General features: G+C 35.1%; 1 protein-coding gene across 4 annotated transcripts in view; it reads left to right on the top strand.

Annotated features, from left to right (window-relative positions):
• The window catches only part of IDE (insulin degrading enzyme), a 64,374-nt gene that overhangs the window by 2,171 nt on the left and 39,797 nt on the right, over positions 1-22,406 (top strand). For all 4 annotated transcript variants that reach the window (XM_075758229.1, XM_075758230.1, XM_075758228.1 and 1 more), the window contains 10 exons: positions 8,393-8,577; positions 10,011-10,218; positions 11,049-11,218; positions 13,057-13,179; positions 15,224-15,336; positions 15,763-15,925; positions 16,553-16,645; positions 17,189-17,280; positions 18,892-18,972; positions 21,882-21,985. In XM_075758229.1, coding sequence (XP_075614344.1) covers positions 8,418-8,577; positions 10,011-10,218; positions 11,049-11,218; positions 13,057-13,179; positions 15,224-15,336; positions 15,763-15,925; positions 16,553-16,645; positions 17,189-17,280; positions 18,892-18,972; positions 21,882-21,985 — 1,307 coding nt within the window. In that variant the 5' untranslated portion in view covers positions 8,393-8,417. Of the gene's footprint in view, positions 1-8,392; positions 8,578-10,010; positions 10,219-11,048; positions 11,219-13,056; positions 13,180-15,223; positions 15,337-15,762; positions 15,926-16,552; positions 16,646-17,188; positions 17,281-18,891; positions 18,973-21,881; positions 21,986-22,406 lie in introns of those variants that run through there.

Raw genomic sequence — 22,406 nt, 5'->3', positions numbered from 1 at the left:
GAATGCAAAAGTAGTTCCCTACCCTGTTAGGTCCAGAATAAGAAAGAGGGAAGGGACAAGAACTTCATTATCTCTAGTGTTTCACTGAACTGGAAGGTGTTAGGCTTATAGCTAGGGTCATTGCAGGTTATTGTAGAAGTAATTTACTAAAAATACTGTCAGATCTTTTGAGAAGTCACATTGCGTTGATATTTTTGATATGTCAATTCTATTGTATTAGATGCTTTCATAATGTTGATATGTTAATCTTTTAGCAAGATAGGAATAAAAATTTTTCTAATAAAAATGTAGAGCAATTGATTTAATGAGTTTGGTGTCTGCAGCTATGTATTTGTATATGCATAGTCTGTCAATGAGCATCTTTATGTTCTCAGCTTTTATGATGTTTGTAAGTTGACAAAATATGCTTGATAGAACTGTGTATATGTAATAAGGTGATTTTGATGGAGCTTGTTAGAAAGTTGCTTGACTGTAGCTTTCTGTTTAGATCTGACCTTCTGCAACTTGTTTTTAGAATGAGTCAGAACTATAGCTTGCGTGAACAATTGAAATGGAAAAAAATGCTGTAGAGTTGAGGGTTTACGTATAGCGTTAACAGTAGAACTAGAATGGAATTGTCCAAAATCATGAAAACTGAGACACAAAATAGGTAAACAGCCGGGACTTCCTTTGTTGAAACACACTGCTGACTCTTGGAAACTGCTCGTTGTTATAGGTCTGTTGGTTATGTCAAAGCTCTCATGTTAGATGAGCAATTGCTTTTAATGTGGGATTACAGTACTCTTCATGATTGAGAATCCTAAAGTTCTTTCTTTGTTGCTAGATCAGATTTTCTTGCCAGTTCTCTAATCTTTCTGTATATTTCTTGTTATGCAATATAACTAAAGTTTTAGTCTCATCTTGTTTTTTAATTCAGACCTCACAAGTTTTTCTTTTTGAGAGTAGGAGACAGATGGTAGCATAAAGTGTTAAGTGAGTTGGCTTTACAGAGTCTCGGGCAATCTGATGTGCTACTTGCAGATAAAATGTATGAAATACACATCAAAATACAGTTAGAATAAGGCACAGAGGTCCCTCCTGTAGCATCCAGTTTAATGTTTCCTAGTGTGTACAAGGCCATGTGGTAGACATCACTGCTGCACTGTGGTTGTGGACCAAGCCGTAGCGTGGTGGAGGAAAAATCTCAGGGAGGGGGGAAGACAGAATGAGAACCACTGGTTTGCAAGTATTCAATGCATAAAGCAATTAATTGAATTAATGAGTGCATTTCTGAAGAAAGTGAGTAAAATACACTTTCAAGCAGCTGGTCGTGTAACACAGAAACTAGTCTTAATAAGTCTTGTTCTTAGCACGCGGTTTGAGACTGATGAAAATAATGATGCAAACCAAAATACTATGCCACATTTGTGAAATCATTCTGAAGTTCCTATGTCATCTTATCATCTAAAGATTAAAACCAGATAATTTTACTTATATTTCAAAAAGGACCAATCTTTCAAAACAGTTTTGGAATTGCTAAATTTCAAATTTGGAATTTGAGCAATCTCAAAACAAACTAAAGGAAAGACGTGCTAGGGAAAGATTAATTTCAATTGTTTTCTATTTCTGGATAAACCTGGATAAAACTTGTTTACCCTGGAGGGTGTGTGTTGATGAATTGTTTGGGGCAATTTTTGAAGAGAGAGGAAAAATAAGCAAAGTGATTTAGAAATTTTTAAAAACTTGTTTTCCTTTATTGCTATGTCTGAAATCAGATTGTATAAAATCCTGCCTTTTTGTTTGACTTTTTTACTCGGTGCTTTGGAAACTGTGGAATGGTCAAGTTAAGGAATGTAGTTTTAGGGCCGTAAATTAGCTTTATGGTGTCTTGATCGTATATCCCATCCTGTTTCACTAACACAGCAATGTTGAAAACTCACATCATTTTACTACTCAGGCCAGTTACTTGACTGGGGCCTGATCTTACATGTGAAGCTACCAGGGCCCTTGTTTTTGCCAAGTTTACACGTGATATTGTCTCATTAATTCTACTGGTAATTCCTGTACCACACCAGTGTTTCTACTGTCACATTGGCAGTGAAACCTGTGGCAGACCACATTTTACTGCTGTGATCTAGAAGCTGTAGAAGCTAGACCCTTCTGGGAATGAGAGCAAGGCAGGCATCTGCCCCAGCCACCATCATTAGGAGGGAATTTTCCGAGTTGGTTACAGACTTGGCAAAAAGCTGCAAATCGAGGTTCTGAAAATGCTTTAATTGTAGCAAGACTTTAGAATTTCTTCAAAATGAACTGCATATCAAAACCTTATAAATATTCATCGTCTTCAAACTTGCCTGATTTGGCATCATTAGTTCTTAATAACTTGGTAGGACTGATTAAATCATTGTGGGTCTTTGTAGTTGGAGCTTTTGTGTATGAAGTAATATGCTAAATTCCCGATGAGTTTAAAAGTGATAAAACATGTTAACATTTTGAGCGGTTTATCTACTTATGCAGTCTGTCTGCCTGTGTATGCAATCAGATTTATTTAGATCAGCATCAGGAATGTGTTGGGATCTTATACATTCTCTAGCTTCGTTACAAGAAAATTCACAGAAGATTGATGCTTTATGGATGTTCAATAATGTGAACTGTTTTAATCTCTAAATGTGTAAAAGAAGGGCTGCTAGATTTATCTACTGATGAACCTGTAGCCTGAAAGAGTTTAGGGATAGTCTTCTGAAGTACCCTTTATGGTAATGATCACCTGAGTTGATTTAATTTGGTTTGCATTTGGTTTTTTGGTTTGGTTTTTTGGTTTTAGATTTCTCTTTCTCTGCTCCATTTTTTTATTGCATTCTTGGTAACAGAACTTAGTAAAAACATTTGTCTGATGTTAGGAAAAAAAAACACCTCTACTGCTACTGTTTAGTCTAAAGAATAATTTTTAATTATAGCATACAAGTGAATTGAGAAGTTAGGAGGTAGATTGTTGGTTGACTTGCTGGTAACATCACTGTTACACATACAAGGATGTCACAATGTCATCGAATTCTATTGCTGTCCTGAGGAGAGGTAGGTGCAAGAGACAGAGAGGAGTGAAGACCTGTGGAAGAATGGAGATTTATTTTATTGTTGCAAAGCCACGAGCTTGCAACTGAAGAAGTTTATGAACTCCTCCAGAGTCTCAGTTCAGTGCTATCATCCCTGTAAGAGAGGTGGGAAAACTCTGGCTGGTAGTTCTGCAGCATCAGGCCTCCTGCTGAAGTTCACAGCACTTCTGTCACTCCAGGCATTGGCAGATTAAGAAATCTTCATGTAAATTACCAAGAACTGTAAACCAAGGTAGATTAGTAAATAATACAAGGAACATGTTATCAATGGTAGCTCCCTTGCAGGACAGAGCAGAGGTTTTGGCTCAACAAAGGTTTCATTTCACTCTGGTAGGCAATTATTTTGGAATAATAAAACAACAACAACAAACTAAACAGAAATGGATATAAATAAAGTACAGAACTTGGAACAGGTGAAAAATGTGAGATTGAACATTACTGTAGTCTTTGTATAGTTTCAAAGACACAGTTAGAACTTGAGTAAAAGTTGTATTCCAATCAGCATAACATCAGGTGTGTGAGTTGAAAACGAGGAGCAATTCAGATCCTAGTATATACAAGTGTAAACTTAAGTGACTATGTTGTAACATGCACAGGTATGTCCATAGAAGTAATTTGGATTCAGTTGCATGAAAGCTTCAAGCAAACCCAAAATTTTAAGGCAACTGATACGAATTGAAAGCAAGCATCAAAATCTGTTGAACCGAGAACTGTTTGTTGCCATTCATCAGGTTACTTCAAGCTGATTAGTGTTTATAGCCATTCATCTGGCTCAGACCTACGTACCAGCATTTGACTTAAATATGTGCAGCCTGTCATTGCAAAAAAATCTTGAAAAGCACTTTGGAGTTTGTGCTTTGGGGGTCATATTTTTATTACCTCGTTACATTCTTGCATTGAAGCAACCCTCAGGAGTTTCTGTTAATTGGTTTTCAAATATGGTCCTTTAATTGTTCAAACATTGAACTTAGATTTGACTACACTGGCTAATTTTTAATTAAAGTAAGTTTACTAAAATAACTTTGAGGAATTAAAATAGTTAGGCAGAATCATATATCACTTAATCCTACTCTGTAGTGCTCTGTTTGCAGGTGAAACCTGGGATCCCCAGAGAACCTCACTGGTTCCAAGGGACTGCCTGCCTGGAAATCATTACAAAAATGAGGCCTCAAAGAATAGGATATGATTTTACTTCAACATGTTATAGTTTAAAATTCAACATCTCTTTGAACTGATACTTTTCTTGTGCAAGTGAAGTAATTTTGATGAGGAAGAAGAATGTTTACTATTTCCTAGTCATTCATTAGGGACACTGCTCTCATTTCAAACATCCCCATTCTTTTCTCTTTGTTATTCTAGCTCTCATCTTGCCACCTGTAATTTTTGAGCCAGTGGAAGAATTTCCAGTGCCACTCTAATGCTTTGTATTTGTTCCTGCTGTCTTTGCTTTATTGGGTCTTTCTCTGTTGCTTCTGTTTTGTGAAAGTAGTATGACAGTATTTCTTTTAATGACATTTTTGTTAGGATATTAGTTCTGCAATAAACATAGCATCTAGTTTGTGGATGAATTTCTTTGCTACTGACCATCAGCATTGAATGCTCACTGTAATGACAGCATAGCAAGTAGATGTAGCACATGTACTTCAGGACGGCATCTGCACATGACTTTAGCATTTCAGCTACTTCTCATAAAAACTATAAGAAACATAGAATTCTTTGTGTTTCCACCACTTTTTTTCCTATGGTCAAAAGCAATTGTCAAAAAGTGGTTTTGTAGTATTTTAGGATTTTTGTGTGAAAAAATGGAACATGGTGTTGTTACAAAGCAATTGCACTTAGAGAACTTAAAAGTTGCACAGAAAAGCAGTCATATGAGGGAACGTTTAATATTATGTCTTACAGTTTATTCTGTAAGAAAAAGTCATTGTATAAATACTCTATCTTAAGTGAAATTTTCTTTTCTAGTTATTGTATTGTAGTAACATAGCACCAGGAGGAACAGTACTTGGGCAGGAAGGTATTGGTCTTGTTCTTTAGAGGCATTGCCTTCCAGGAATATTGCACAGTTGATCTGCTCTTGCTTTTATATGAGTTGTCTGGTACTACATCTTAGTTTGCAGGGAAATAATTGAGGGTTAATCATGCAAACCCATTTGAAGTAGAAAAGAATGTTGTATTCACAGTGCCTATTGCAATAACAATGAAGACGGAGATACAAGTTTAAGTCCTTGGTTTGAATGCTTAATTACTGATTTTGATCTTTTGAAAATTGTAGATTTTTCCTGTACTGAAATTTGACTACGAAGCTGGAGGTAGCCTATGAAAGAGGCAGAAGTAGGGAGTGATGAAAAAATGAAGTGGAGGTGTACAGCTTCACAAGACATCAATTGAAATCTCATAAGATTTCACAGAAGCTGCATGATTTGATGAATCACGTTGGAAAGATGAGTCATCTGAAGAAACAGTAAAGTTCTGTGACTTAATGATGTGGTGTAGAAATAACAAGGAGATATCAGATGACAAGGAAATTGTATAACACTTAAAAAAATACTTGAGAAGTTTTTAGTATATATGCATCTTATGATAAGCAACTAGTATCTTAATGAGATGGAATATTTTAGCTGAAAGCCAAGTAATAGGTGCTCCTTAGCAGAGGTGAAATCAGGAGATTCAGAGACCTCCTTGCTCAAATACTTATATTTGTCAATCCAATAGAACTGCATGCAAGTGAAATAAAATTAAGAACAATTTAGTTACTGGTTTTCAGCTAGTAAATTCATAAATTTTACACAGTATCTTAAGTTTAGTAGAATATTTCTACTTAGGACTCTGAACTTTGAACAAGGAGGCATTTTTAAAATCATAAACATGGATTATATTGCTGCTGTTGATACAGGGAAACCATAGATGTTGCTGTACTTGGAGTATCCTTTGTCTTGAATGGCATCTGCATTTTTTTCAGCGGATGGAAGCCTGTAGATATTCCAGTTAGGATTAGCCTGAGTACAGGGTTAAACTAGTGGATAAATGATGCGTTTAAATGTGAGTGTAGATCTTTAAATTCAGCATTTCAGTTACTGTTTAGTGATTAAGTTTGACTGCACTTTAAGTAATTTATAGTGTGAGAACCATGTTTTACTAGTGGAAGTGTTTCCTTCTAAAGTGCATTGAGCTGCACATTTTAAAAAGTTACTTGTTGTTTATGGCTCCTGCTTAGAGACATTCAGATTCTGATTATTCATTGATGCTTTCTGTACCAGTGCTTCTATTTTTTTCTTTCCATTATAATTCCTGTTTGTAATTTTGCTTTCTTTCATATAAGAGCATGTTATAGCTTAAGTCTATTTAAAAGTTCCAAAGTAATCTTTTTACTTCTTTCAAAAGTATTTGAAGATCTAATGCTTACTGCTTTTTTTTTTTTTTTTTTTTTTTTTTTTTTTTTTTTTTTACAATAATGGCTTCTCCAGTTTAGATATGTTTGTCCTTCCTCAAGCGTAAATCCAGCCTTATACAAACTTTCTGCTCAGGTAAAATCTTCATTTTCTGTTTGTGAAACACTGTTTTTCACGGATTCTGCTGTAGATGTTACGTTCATAAACTCTCTATCCTTAAGATGCTGTTAATAATGAGCTGTTTATCAACCTCATTATAATATATAACACCAACACTGATGACTGTGCATCTGCTAGCTTCAAGTTGGCTGTTGTTTTTATACCATAGAATCACATGAATAAATGTAAAGGAGACAATCCAGAGGGACAGTAGCTTGCAGAACTGCTTCCTGTTTTGAGAATGATACAGTGTTTTAGGAAGGAGATTTTATTAGCTGACTCCCTTTTTCATTTGTAGTTTTAAACTGTAAATAAAATATGTAATCACATTTTCTTTTCCAAAGTTTTTTGTTGTGTATCTGGTAACATGGAGCATGCAGTTGATTTGCTAGCTAGAGAGTTAGTTAAAACGTCATGACTGAAGACCTGAAACAATAAGTATGTTGAGTACTGTGCAGTTCTTCATTTTCCACATCCTGTACAGTCTTAAAGCTTGTATGTAGTCTTAAAACGTGGATCAAGCTCCTCGAACTGTACAACCTGAAAATGGAAAAGTAAATACTGTGAAACTCCTTGTTAATCTATGAGATACCAACAGGACCATACAAAATTTCTCATGCCTCTATGTATGTGTTGTGGTGGGGAGTTAGATTTGATTTTCTTTGTAAGTGAAGTTAGTTCAGCAATGACTAATGAAGCTCATGTAGTAAGTTACTTGGCAATGTGGCAAGCAGGATTTCAGCGCAGGAAAAGGTTAAGTTTGGTTGGTACTATATAACAGGCCCTGTTCTAAAACCTCTTCTTTAGAACAGGGTTAGAATTCAGTGGCTGTTACATACAGGAAAACACTACATGATTAGCTTGGAGCATAGCTCTGATTTCCCGTTTTTGGGGTTTGCTTCTTTGTGTGTGTGTGTGGTTTGTTTGGGTTTTTGTTTGTGTTGGTGTTTTCGGTTGTGTTTCAGTTGTTTTTTGTTGTTAAACATGCAGCCAAGTGGTTTCACTGTGCCTCCCCAAATACCCAAGTCTGAATGTCTCACCTTTTCACTTGGCATTTAAAAAAATTGAATACTCGGAGTTTGTAATTTCAGAATCACACTTAACTTTCTTAGGATTTCAAAATTGTGCTGTTAAAGCAGCATGTCTTGTAGCATGTCTGTTAAACTAATAGATATTTAAATGTGTGAGACGGTCTGTTCCTCTTTATCATGGCAATTCTGTAGTGTGTTTGTATTTTTATGGCAATATTGTAAATGGTTTGTCACCTTTTCTTGCTTGAGCGTACAAATCCAGTGGTTTATTAGTGAAATTTTGTTTATCTGACAATCACAAAGTTACAACATTTGTAATATAACCACCTATTTAGATACATGAAATACTTTCCTGAAAGTATATGTGAGATAGCAATGTATGCTTCATTTCATTTTTATTGTGATTGAATAAGGGGATAATATTTCTTTACTAAGTTATTTTTTTTAGTTACCGTCAGTATGAAACTTGAACCATTCAATTACATGATCTACAATTTTATCACATTGCTTGGTCTTCGGGGTTTGTTTTTTTGGGTTTTTTTGTCTTAACAGCAATATCTCTCAGAATCTGAACTATACTTTTGGGCCAGTTCTATGAGTTTTGCGCAGAACTAAATTTCTTGCTGTCCGTATCACTCAGTATTCTCTAACGTACTATTAAAATGTTAGCAGGGCTTAAGTGAAAATAGTAAGTCAAATTTCTTCTGTTTTCTTTAAGGTTTCAGAAGGAGACAAACAACAAAATGAACAATCCAGCTATTAAGAGAATAACAAATGAAATAATCAAATCACCTGAGGATAAACGAGAATATCGTGGACTGGAGTTGGCAAATGGCATTAAAGCTCTTCTCATTAGCGACCCCACCACAGATAAGTCTTCAGCAGCGCTTGATGTGCACATAGGTATTTAATGCATGTTGTGTTCATTATCTCGTTAATAAAAATGCTTTAAGTTTTATTATCTTAATTGCAAATAAACTGACAGGAGTGGTATCCAGTTGGCAGGCTAGCCTTTTATTGTAATTTAGAGTTTGTTTAATTCTTTGATTTTTGTTCCTTGAAAAGTATTAGACCTAATTAAATTCTCTTATTGTACTCTGTGTTTACTCAAGTGTAGCTCAGTAGAAAGATTTCTTTTAACCATTAAGTTTCATGTTATGAAAGATCTTTTGTAAGCAGAAAAGGGGCGGGTGTGAGTGCAATTATTTCAGACAGCTCCGTCTGTCATGTCAGACTTTTTTTTTTTTTCCATGTTAAGTTGTTGATGTGTTGAGGTGAGAAAATGCTGTAGGGCTGGAGGAGTTGGAGAGGCACTCCCTAACTCCAGCGATGCTTAAGTGTGCAAACAGGAATACTGGAAATAGAAGGGGAAGGCAATTGCTTTGAGTCTTTGGAATAATGAAAGCCTTTTGTTACATCCAAGGTCTTTCTCGAGCTTGTGTAGTTTTTCAGTTGCTTGGAAAGCATGATGTGCGCACATGTTACCTAAGTATCCATAGTCATTATGTAAGCATCCTCTTGCCATGTTTGTAGTTGGTGGGAGCTCTTGCTGCTGTTAGTGTTAGGACAGAAGTAATAGAGTAACTTTGAAAACTTCTGGCCTTTTTTATTATGGAGATGGCTGTCACAAATTATTATCTAGTTCAGAGGATCCCAAATGTGGTTTTGTTAGGTGCTGTGACTGTAATAGGCAATTGCAGCATCCAGTTCCTGCACATGTACTGGAGGAGATGTATCTGTTGCCTTCATCTTTACTGTCCCATTGCATGTCACTGCACACTCCAAAGCAGGGCTGCCAGCCTCAAACTTCCACGTTTCTGGCTTCCATTCTTGCACATCATTGTTGTCTTTTAATCTGTCTGCCTTCACACCTCCTAGCTGGTCATCAATAGCTCCTTGTGTTCGGGCAATTACAGGTTATCCCTCATCCTATAAACCACGGGATAAATACCGCCTTAATTGTGGTTGGCAATTGCTGTCTTTTAACATAGTGCAGTTATTAAAGTCAAGGTATAGAAGGCAGAACATTGTGATCTGCCAGGTCTTTACAGATCATGAGTCATGGACTTCAGTTGAAAAAGTGTCTCTATAAGGCAGTGCAGGCTGATCTGGAGAGGCAATTTGAGACACTAATTGGTTCAGTTACTCTAATTCTAATTTTTTTTTTTTTTTTTAAGATTGAGTTTAGTTGACTCTAGCTGTGCAAGTGTCTGCTTACACCTATAGAATTGATATAATTGCCTGAGGCAACATACTATAGTATAAAGCACTTTAGAAGACGTAATGTTTTAGTATTACTTTTTATGACTGGTTACATGAAATTTTTCCTCCTGCAGGATCATTGTCTGATCCCCCCAACATTGCTGGGCTTAGTCATTTTTGTGAGCATATGCTGTTCCTGGGAACCAAGAAATATCCAAAAGAGAACGAGTATAGCCAATTTCTTAGTGAGCATGCCGGGAGCTCAAATGCTTTCACAAGTGGCGAACATACCAACTATTATTTCGATGTGTCACATGAACATCTAGAAGGTGCTCTAGACAGGTAAACACATTTTTTTATATTTGATTTTTTGTGTGTGTGTATATATAGGTGCTATTTGAAATTGTGTAAAAGTTTTTTGGTAGTGCTCTCAACTCGTTCTTTAATATCATAATGATAAAACTATGTTTTGTTAAAACTGATACCAGGTTTTTTTTAGTTCAAAAATTTTGCTCAGATTTTTTTCAGCTAGCAAGAGTTCTTCACTGAGGCAGAATTTTAGAATTTCAGAGGTTGTGTTTACATTGAATATTTTTGGAAATGTGGGGCACAGAATATGATGGTGAACTTTTACATTGTGCGAATACTCTGTATGATCAAATACTATGCTTTCCATAGGATCCTTATTTCATTGATAGCAAAAGAAGGATGACATCTAGAAATATATTAGGATGCCTTTAGTAAAGGGAACTCACTGAAATCTCTGCCTTTTGTGGGAGGGGACAGAAATCAAAAGGTTTGTAGTTGGTGAGGTAAAGAGTGGATTTTCCCTTTGGATTTTCCCTGGGTGTCTGACAAGACTGATGTAATTTGTGAGATTAAGAGCCTCTTGCAGCCAAACTTCAAAACAGTCGAAATTTTCAGTGTATGAATTACGATACAAGGTCCTTGATCCTTGTAGAACCTTATGTGATGAATATGTTGTTGTCTGCATTTATAGATAAGTTGAGAAATAAATATAGTGAATCAGTGTCAAAACTGTTCCAGAATTTATAAGTTCTGCATTAATACAATAATATATTCAGCTATTTTCAGGACGTACCAAGCTTCATATTTTTTTGTTACGATTTATGTACAGTGCTCTTGACTTCAATTAAAATTTTTCTGTTTAGATTTGCCCAGTTTTTCCTGTGCCCTTTGTTTGACGAAAGCTGCAAAGACAGGGAAGTGAATGCTGTTGATTCTGAGCATGAGAAGAACCTGATGAATGATGCCTGGAGGTTGTTTCAATTGGAGAAGGCTACTGGAAACCCCAGTCATCCCTTCAGTAAATTTGGAACAGGTTTGTCAGAATATAATTATCCATCCCTGTGTAACATACGTAGTATTATTGTTTATATACAATTGTTAAAGGCAGACTGAAACAATTCCCTTTTTTTCCTTTCCATACACAGTTATTATAGTTTAACCCAGCAGGCACCTGAAACAACTACACAGTTGTTCACTCACTCCCTCTGAGTGGGATGGGTTGAGATAAAAACAGTTAATAGGGCAGAAAAGGAAGATGATGATGAAAGAATATACAAAACAAGTGATGCACAATGCAGTTGCTTACCAACCACTGACCAATGCCTAGCTCATTCCCGAGCCACGGCGCTCCCTGGCCAACTCCTCCCAGCTTATACACTGAGCATGATGTCATATGCAATGGAGTATCTTGTTGGCTAGTTTGGGTCACCTGTCTGGGCTGCATGCAATCCCAGTTTCTTGTGCACCTCCTGCAGAAGACTCATGTCTCCTTGCTGGCAGGGCCTGGGAAGCTGAGAAGTCCTTGACTTAATTGTAAACATTGCTTAGCAACTACTAAAACGTGTAGCAACAACTAAAACATTAGTGTGTTATCAACATTATTTTCATGCTAAATCTAAAACACAGCACTATATCAGCTACTAGGAAGAAAATGACTCTGTCCCAGCTGAAACCAGGACAGTGCTTTATTGCATTTTCCGCATCATAGACCAAACAGAGCTAGACGAAAACAGAGTGATCCAAGACTTGCAGTACAGTGATAAATCTTCCTTTATGATTCTGGTAATTACTGCAGTGAATGCCATTTTCCAATTACTGGATTTGTCATAATTTGATACTGTTAAGACTTTGTGTGTAACAAAGTGAATTGAACGTTTAAATTGTTGTTATAGCCACATGCTCTTTTTGCTAACTAGTATTACATTAGGACTAGATGACAGTGACTAGGTCGAATCAGAAGGATCAGCAAAGTAATGTGAAAATTACTGAGTAAGAGTATAAAACCAAAATCTTAAGCGTAAAACACAACAGTAGTAGATGGATAGATAAAATGGTCTTGGGCAAATCCGAATCTCATGGCTGTAGGATTTTTTCAGGCTTTATTATTCACAGAATGCTTAGTAACAATTTAAAATAAACACCCCCGAACCTCAATTTAAAAAGCATTAAAGGAAGATACCATAGTTATGGTCAAAACCACAAATGTTTGATGCTTTGGCAAGAGTTTAAATGTTCTCTTTTTTTTTTTTAAATTTTTTTAATTAACGGGATGATAACTTAATGGAGAAAGTATGGTACCTTCTGCTTATGGGCTTATTTGGGGAGAGTTGTAGTTCTTGTCCTCTCTAATCCTGTTCCTCTACTGCAGCAACAGCTCAGCTGTTTGCGAAGCAGAACAGTCACAGTTTACAAACACGATTTGTAAATTAGTAATTATTTATTTCAATTAATATACTAGGCTATAATTTGTGGCACACAATGCCATAAATAAATTCACACAGTGATTCCTATAACAGGAGTGTGTACATGGGAGTAAAACCTACTCCCAGTGTGCCAAAGAAAAACCTTTTTCTTCTGAATTAGAGCCTGAGCTTACTTGCATTGCATTGAAATAACCCATTCAAATCAAAAAGATGAATTTGGAAGATTGAAACAGCCTTGGTTCTTTAGAAATGTGCAGATTGAGAGTGGAAGTATGTATTGTCTTTGATAAGCTGAGACAGTATTGATCCAGTTTACTTATTATGCATAGTAATTATTTTTTAAATTACTATTCATCTGGAGAAAAGCAGATTTATTAATTTATATTTTTCTTTTTGATTTGTAAATTCATAAACATCAAGTATTGTTAACTTTTTTTTACTGTTACAGGGAACAAACTCACTCTGGAAACTAGACCAACCAAAGAAGGAATAGATGTAAGACAAGAGCTGTTGAAGTTCCATTCTACTTATTATTCATCAAATTTAATGGCTATTTGTGTCTTAGGAAGAGGTGAGTTTTGTTCTGTTGGTTGGTTAAGAGTTGTATTACATGTATTTACATTTTAAGAAACTGAAGTGTATACAAATGCCTGAAAATCTACAGAAGGGAAAAAAGTAAAACTTGTACAGACTGAACAAACATAATTTTGTGTTTAGCGAAGTCTCCAAAGCAACTTGCAATGTATAAATTCATGTGTTCATAAGCTTACAGTAGAAAAAATAAGCCAAAAATTTTAAATCCATTATCAAGTCACCACTTGCTGTCATTGTATGTATGTATGTCTTATGAAGACAGAAACCTGCCTGGTTTCAGACGTTGGGAGGGCTCTTGATACTGTTTTCATATTTTAGACTTATACTTCCACTACAAAAATTCTCTGTTAACAAAGGATAAACCTCACCTAACATTTAGATAAAAAGCATTTACTTCAATTTACTTCTGAATTAACAGAGCTACCAACTGCTTAAAATCTTCCACAGTCAAGATGATATTTTACGTAGGTTTGCCAAAAGCTTAATAAGTGTGTTAGAAATTCCAGAACATAAAAATGGGTTGAATTGCACACTGTAAGTCCCCCATGATCTCTCTACTCTTGTGCATTCTGAAATAAATGGATGTCTAAAGATATGTAGCCTAGTAATTCTGATTTTCCCATCACTTTATATATGTAATGTAAACCAAATAAAAAATATGTCAGTAAAGAGTGGTGAGGGAGTCAGAATATAATTTCTCTAGTAAATAGTATTAAATATTGTAAAGCTTGCTAAAATTAAATAATGAAATTCAATTAATTTCGTCATCTAATCAAAAGCAAAATTCACTGAGTAATCATAGAACAGATTTAATACAGCAGTTCACATACGGACTTCTAAATGGAAACTTTTTTCAGTAAGAATCACCCTGGCAACTGGAAATCTGTCCTAAAGAAAACCCTTATTGTAGTTGTAAAGCTGAAATGAATGTGTCTTTTACCGACGTAGATAAAAAATAGTGGTCTTTAATAGAATTACATGCAGTTCACAAAATTTTATTATACATATATAAACTATTTTGGTTTGCTTTGGGTTTTTTTTTCCCTGCACGGTTCTCTCAGCGTAGTGTAGGAGCACACCTGTGTTAGGCAGGAAAGAGTGTGCTTTCTAAAGTGAACTGGGGTTGTTTTGACTAACGAGATGAACACTTCTTGAAATCTTTCAAAGATTGAGGTTGTACTTTAAGAAATCCAAGAAATGCCCAGTTTTTTCTTCAGCACCCACCTTTGAAAAGCTTGTGCTAAAAAACATGATGAATTAGTCTTTCTTATCTTATTCTCACTTTGAGAAGTGCTCCAAAATGCATTTCTTTAAGCAGATAGTTATTTTGAACACAGTATTTCAACAGAAACAGTATAGGTCAATTTGGGTGAGTTAACGCACATCAAATTCTTTCTGCAAATGGTCTTCCTCTCCTTTTTGAAGAGTCCTAGAGTCACGAACCGCATCTGGAATGGATGTAAAAGTAGAAGTGCTTATACAGGTCACAAATGTGTGTGAAATTTTGGGGTGCTGAGGACAGATGACCCCGGCTCACCGTGTACGTGAAGTACTGGAGGTGAGCTGAGGCTGAAGAAAATCCAAGTTTTGACAAAGATGCTTTCACTCTGGAAAATGAAGAAAATCCAAGTTTTGACAAAGATGCTTTCACTCTGGAAAATTTGCAGCTGTAATTCCATGTCCCTTAGGCTTTTTGTGGAATGTTTATTTTTGTAATTGTTCAATATCTGATGTGTCTTTTCTTCAGTTCCAGCCTAGATTCATCAGTAAAATTTAAAGATGTTTTTTCTGGTTACAGGATTTATTTTAATCATGGTTGAAGCCTTCCTTTAATAAGCATGGTGCTTATAGCACATTGTAATTCAAAACTTAATATAGAATTCCTTTCTGAAATTAATAATCATAATACCATTAAACCTACTTTTCTGTGTAATTCATGTCTCTGCCAAAGAATATACGAAATCCAAATTTGCCAGTCTTCCGATAATGATTATGCTTTTTCTAATGTTTCTTTATTCTAGAATCATTGGATGAGCTGACTTGCTTAGTGGTAAAGTTATTCTCAGAAGTAGAGAATAAAAATGTCCCTATACCAGAGTTTCCTGAACACCCTTTCCAAGAACAACATCTCCGGGTATGTACAGAGATACATCTCCCCTCGGGAGTGTATACCTTAAATGATATTTTTTATGTTCCATTACTACACTGTGCACTTCACTACTTTTGTATCAGTGTCCTTGTTACGTTCCATGTTTCTTTTTCTTAATTTTCCACCCACCTTTCCATGCTGAGTGTAGTGTAGTTTTGTATAGTTTATAGTAAAGGTTGTACATTTGGTTGCGGCTGTAAGCAACTGAGAAATAATTAATTCTCTTTTTGTTAGCATCATGAATGGCTAAAGTGTTGCCCTAAGTTTTACATACCTTTACTTCCAAGATTTTGTTGATATGTTTGTAACAAAATGTGTGTATGAAGGGAATGTGATACGTGCTCCTGAGATGAGTAAAACAATGAGAGTTTCCTTTTGTTTATGGATCTTCTTGTTTATTTTGCCCCTCAGCAACTTTACAAAGTGGTACCTATAAAGGACATCAGAAATCTTTATGTCACATTTCCTATACCAGACCTTCAGAAGTACTATAAATCAAACCCTGGCCATTACCTTGGTCATCTGATTGGGCATGAAGGCCCCGGGAGTCTTTTATCAGAGCTTAAAGCCAAAGGTAAGTCCTTTTGAAAGTGAAGAATTAGAAAGTAATTAATTAACAAGTTTTTAAAGCTTAGCTACATTTGACTTAAAATTGACTTCTGTTTGTTAAGTTTAAAGCCCCCAGCTCTTTGAGTAATTTGAGTCGTAAGTAATTTTGCACTTTATTTTTGTTTCTGTGGTGGGCAAAAATAAATAGCAGGCATGCTGACTACTGTAGCTATTATTTCTTGCAGTCCCCTTACCTACCCCTGTTTAGAGAGTTGTATGAGCCTTGACATAATGATCCTGTCTCTATTCTGTCAGTGACGAGACTACTGCCAGGTCTCTTAATGTCTGGAAGACTGCAAGAGTGTATCTTTCGTTATTTTTCTTTATATTACTGTGCTCCAAACAGAAATAAATTGCCCAGTAATGAAATTATCTTGTTTGTCATACCACTCTGAGCACAAAATCAGGTAGGTCTGACTTGTCTTATATTTAACTTGCACTGTTGCTACAGGCATTAAGGAAGGGAAGGAGAACATGAAAATTAGTCAAAATATATTTGAAAAAAAAAAAGTAATGTTGCTGAAGCATACAAAAAATAGCATAAATTGTTAGAGATTTGTTTATGTAATATATTTGCTTTTTGGTTTTGTAGGATGGGTAAATACTCTTGTTGGAGGACAGAAGGAAGGAGCTAGAGGTTTCATGTTTTTCATCATTAATGTGGACTTGACAGAGGAAGGGCTTTGTAAGTGAAGCACTATGTTGGCATTCCATGTTATTCCTGATCTGATGGGTTTGTGTTTGTATCCAAAGAGACTAATTGTGTTTATAGTGTGAAAGACGATTTGTTTTGATTAACTTGTTATTCTTATGAGTTTAGATCTCTCAGTCTGCTAACACACTTCATCTAACATAACGAAACCAACTTATTCGTGATTATATTACAGTATTTCATTAAAATATTTTAAAGTAACTTTCTTTAAAAGAAAAGCTGTTAATACGTTTGTGTGCTACTTATTCATACTATTTAGACCTGAGTGAAATTACATTATAAACCAAAATCTTACATGTTCAATGCAGTTCTCAGAATTAGCTGGGGACCTAAACCCTTATCTTAAATTCATGTCTTAGGAAAACATGTTTAACTTTGCGGGTGGGATTACATATGTACTTAAATATCTTGATGTATCAGGGTATAATTAAAAATAAAACCTTACATGTTTGTGTTCATCAGAATTTTTTGTGCAGAACTGAGTGCATTATCAAGCAAGCATTTTTTTCTTTCCAGTGCATGTTGAAGATATTATTTTGCACATGTTTCAATATATTCAAAAACTACGTACAGAAGGACCTCAAGAATGGGTTTTCCAAGAGTGCAAGGTACAGTGATTGGTACTTGAAATAGGCAGTGGTTGTATTTGTACAAATTTTTGGATTATAAGTAGAAACAAATTCCTTGGCTGTGGAAATAGCCTTTAATAATCACATGGTAATTAAGTTTATTAATTTTAAAGGTGCAACATGACACAAATAACAAGTACATTCAGAACATATCATCTTAATATAGATGTGAAATGCTCTTATAGAGCTGTGAGTTGACATTTTATGATAGCATAATGGAGGTGGAGGAAGAAGTATCTTACTCTATCTGCGAGGATTTTGCATAACCTTCCTTACTCTTCATTGCAGGTGGAGGTGGGGGAAGCATTTCTGTGAGGGGTAACATTGAATTGGAAATTGAAATGGCTGTTATTCTACCCTTCTCTTCTTTCATATGTCAGATTGTTTACTTGAGATTGTAAAGGCAGTAGGACATTTAATCTGCTGTTCGTTCTCTCACCTTTTCTGAGAGGTGAACTAAAACTTTTCATGGAGTACTTAGGCTGTACACTTCAGTCTTTGCTGAACTGTTCATGCTTCTTGTAAGTCTGTGTATTTCTGTGTGCACAGACCCTATATATGAAGTGTACTATTAGAATTAAGTATCACTGTGAATTAAGTGACTGTGAAATAAAACCAATTTTATATATCTAGTCTCATTTCTTCATGACAAATGCTTGGGTAAAGATTTGATCCTTCTTTGCTTTATTTGGTGAAAGCTATTGAGTCCCTTCTGTCTAAGAGTAGAAATTCTGCAGATGCATTAACTTTGTTTCTTGCGTTTTGACACTGTATACCTGTAAAATAAGTCTCTTTACCCTCTGCTAAAAGTTCCAATGGAATTGTTTCAGTGTCATTATAAGCAAATAGAAGATTTGAAAGAGGTAGTTCTATCCTCCCATCTCATCCCTGTGTCTTTCCTTGCTCCTCTTGTATCAGCCCCAGCACTCCTGAGGCTGTGAGGTGAGTCAGAAAAGCTGGCAAACTAATGTGAAAAGTATCTTCTTTTGAGTTTATTTTCAGCTGAATTGTTGAACTAACCAGACTCTGCGTGGTTTCACAGAAGGATGGGACTGTCCTTTTCATTGGCTTTATAGTCTTAGATCTCTTAAATTCACTGTTGCCATTGTATTCTAAGAATGATGTGTTCTATTTCTGTGGCTAAGATGGCGTAAAGAAACACACTTTTTCTGTCTCTGAACTTACCTTTTGGCTGGCTGAATGAAAGGAAGAAAAAAGGAAGAGGGAAGGGCTTCAGTTCATTAGCATACAACGAACATTGCACTGGAACACTATGCATTGGTTCTGTCAAAGTGGGTGTGTTTTCAAATTATCAGGAAATTTAAACACATGAGCTATGGGACAGATCTCTTACTATGAACAGAATTTTACAAGACTTGTGTAACACTTCACATTGTGACACTATCTAAAATTGCTTGTGAGTTTTCCGCAACTTGAATATTGCTGAAAACTTTTGTGTTAGGTACTTTACTATAAAATGGATACAAAACTTCCTTTTCTTACATTATAAAAACAAATTAAGTAGCCAATAATTATTCTGAAATTAGTCTTGAAGGTATACTTTTCAACCCTTCCTACATTGTTTCCTAGGATCTAAATGCTGTGGCATTCAGATTTAAAGATAAAGAACGACCACGAGGTTATACATCAAAGCTTGGAGGAATGTTGCATGTAAGTGTGGGGTATTTTTGGGGGAGGTTTTTTTGATTTATTTTCTACAATATAGTAATAATTTAGCTGTATGTTTGATTATACTCTTAATAAATACAGGTATTTGCAAAGGTCCTTTCCACTTCTTGAGCTTAGGAAGCTAGTGTCATGCTGCACAGATCTTAGTTGTGGCAGTCAATAAGTCACGTTTCCTTTGCTCTCTACCATTTTATACTTCTGTACCTGGTAGAACTGATTTTACAGTAACTGGAATTGCTGTTTGATTTGTTTCAGTGTTTTTTAAGACATGTACCTTGTAATTCTGTGTCATCCTGATGGCTAAATGTTCTCTAGGGAAATATTGGAGAAATAAATATCCTAAACACAGTGTGTTTCTAAATGCTTACATAGTTAACAATGTTGAAATACTGCAGTAAGCAGAAATGTTCATATTAAGATAGAAAATTAGAAATGTTTTACTCTACTAATATGAATATGTATTGGTACTGAAAGAATCATCATGTAGCTTATACTTAGTCTTTATACTTCTTGCAAAATTCAGTTCCCTCATTTTGTACTAAAGGAAGATTTAACCTTTTTTTGTTTTGGTTTAATTAAATTCATGCAACTTTTGTACATTGTAGCCATTCTCCATTGCACAGGTAATGTCTACAACTACTGAGAGGCATTTTTGGTTTCTTTGCAGGAATTCCTGTTAATGCTCCTATGTCTTTAATTTGTAAAGTCTAAAATTACAATCTTTAATTTTAGAATTGTCTTTCTGTTTACTAAAAAGCATTAGACTTAACTGAAAACATTTAAATGGATATTTAGAGGAGCCCCTATTTAGGATGCTGTCTCTTGCTTTTGTTCAGTCAAATGCTTAAAATCTCTTTAACAAATGGACTTTTGACTTCTGAAACAGTCTTTCAGTGGTCTGTGTTTGTTGGATAATTCCTGATTACAATTGCTGGCTCCAAAAATCAGGCCATGAACTTGCCAGCAGTGTTCCAAAGAGCAGGGTATTGATTCAGGACTTTTTTTTTTTCTTTTCACTACTTTTCTTTTGGTGTGCTTTGCAGTATGAATGGTAATTCAGATTCTGCTGTTAGTTGCTTAAACACTAACAGAAAAATAGCTTTTCTAGTTCTCTTTATTGCTTCTGAGTCATACTAAGTTTATGCTTTGAATTAAACACACTAGAACTGTTGTTTGGTGATTTCATGTGCTTATGAATACTAGCTGTTTTTCATAACTTGGAGAAGAACCTGTGTATAAGTTAGCATGAGTAAATGTAATGTCGTAAGTTGTGACGTATTTACCAAAAGGAGTTAAGAAACCTTTTTATTCAACAAAACAGAAATTCATCTTTGAAGCACATTTGTGCTGGTTGAATGAGTCACACTAAGGTCTTGCTGTTAAATTATGTTTTGTATTTGTCATGTGTAGGCTTGATGTTGTTTTCCAGGTAGTTGTTCCCTGGTTTGCAGTGCCCTCTTTGTTTTGTTTTGTCTCCTTAATGATATAATTTAAAAAATTTAATTTTAATCTGGTTGTCATCTGTAGATTGTTTTAGTCTGTTTTGTTTTAGTTACATTATGCTCTGACCTTTCTGAAAAATAATCACAGAACCACAAAATGGTTGAGGTTCTGGACCTCTAGAGATCATTTTGTCCAACCCTTCTGCTCAAGCAATACAAAAAAACCGAAGTAACCAAATAAATTTTATGTTCAGTTCCAGTTGGTGGCTAGGCTGTGGCTTGTATTTCTAAAGGAAATAAAGTGTAGAGTTTTCGTCACTAAATCTGTATTGCTTTGGTAATATCAGATTAGAATTGCATAGATTACTTAAAATTTCCCCTTCAAGTTGCTTAGTCTGCTTAGCCGTTTATGCAGAATGTAGTTAAATGAGCATTCTTCAGTGTATGGTGAATCTTTTGGACAAGATCTTTCAAATTCTGGATCTTTAGCATTCACATTTGAATTTTTTTGTAACACAGGTTTGGTTCATGGTCCTTGGGCTCCACCTCCCCAACTCCCCTGGCCCTTTCTCTTTTCCAAAATCCTTTGTGTGAGTTACTGTGTGTTCTGGAATTCATTCCACTGTAGTCTTTTGTATAATATATGTAATTCAGAAAGCCATTTTATAATAATTTTGGTCAAAAAAAGTATACTTGCATGGCAAACTGCAAGTACTTGGTGCTTAGGTCACCTGGTATTTTTTCTTTGGTAAACAGATGTTTATCAACAAAGATTTCCTGTCAACCAAACTAATAATTTTCAGAGGAATTTTAACTTTTTTCTTTTTAAATTGTGATGTACCTTAAGAGATTTTCAGTTTGATCCTAAATAAAAAATGTTAGAATTAAAATTGCATAAATTTGTATTATGCTTGTAGATAATTGAAATATACTTTCCTTTAAATTACTGTAAATAAAAATTGAAATCTTAGAGAATAAAAAAAAAAAACTTAGTAGAGTTGGAGGTTTTTTCCCCCCTTTTTTCTTTTTTGGTTATGTTTTGTTTTTTCCAAATGCACTCTAGTGAGTACTTGGTGTTCTTTTATCTTTAAAAATATCCTCCAGGGGTCAGCATTTACCATGTTATTTTTACTTCAGTTACTTCAAAACAGTATTTAAAGGTGGGTGACTTTTTATATTGAGACATAAAGTATTTCAAGAGACAGGGATAGTAATGTGTAGTATATAAAATTACCTAATAGAGGAGAAATCTGATCGCATAGTTAGACTACTACTTAATCTTGTTTAGTTTTAAGAGAAAACTTTTAAGGCTTCAAATTTGAAATTACCAAGGTAATACAGATTTAGTGACTAGAAGTATACACTTTTATTTCCTTAACAAAACAGTAGGTTTTTTCATGTTTAGTTTTTGTTTCATTCATCTACATGTTTCTGGGCTTTGTTTTTTAGTATTATCCTATAGAAGAAGTACTGGCTGCTGAATATTTGCTTGAAGAATTCAGACCTGATTTAATAGACATGGTACTGGATAAATTGAGACCAGAAAATGTTCGGTAAGTTAAACTGCAGTAACTTGTATTTTAACCCAAACATTATAAGAAAGCAGTTGAACTAATGGAAACACAAATTCTTAGGTGTGTCTTACAGCTCCAAAGTAAATGTCACTGAAAAAGACCTAGTTGTTCTGTGTGTTCATGTCTCTGCTCTCTATTGAAAATGAGCACTCTTAAGTGCATTGAGCTCTTCCTGTTCAGACAGAGCTGTCCTTTCAGTCCTTTCTATGCAGGATGTCTTCCTCAGACTGAAATAGTTTTTAGGAAGATACTTACTATTAGTAGCTCAACTGTTACTGAGAAAAAAGTCTAGTAAAATTATTCTGCCTCACTAAGTTCTTGGGACATTTTATACAGAATGCTCTAATATTTGTAATTTGGAGCTAAGTGTGGAAATCTGTTAAGAGGATGGCTTTTACCT

The sequence above is a fragment of the Balearica regulorum genome, chromosome 7 (assembly GCF_011004875.1).
Source record: "Balearica regulorum gibbericeps isolate bBalReg1 chromosome 7, bBalReg1.pri, whole genome shotgun sequence".
Classification (NCBI taxonomy): domain Eukaryota; kingdom Metazoa; phylum Chordata; class Aves; order Gruiformes; family Gruidae; genus Balearica; species Balearica regulorum.
The sequence above is the reverse complement of the archived record's forward strand: the minus strand, read 5'-3'. Positions and strand labels throughout refer to the sequence as shown.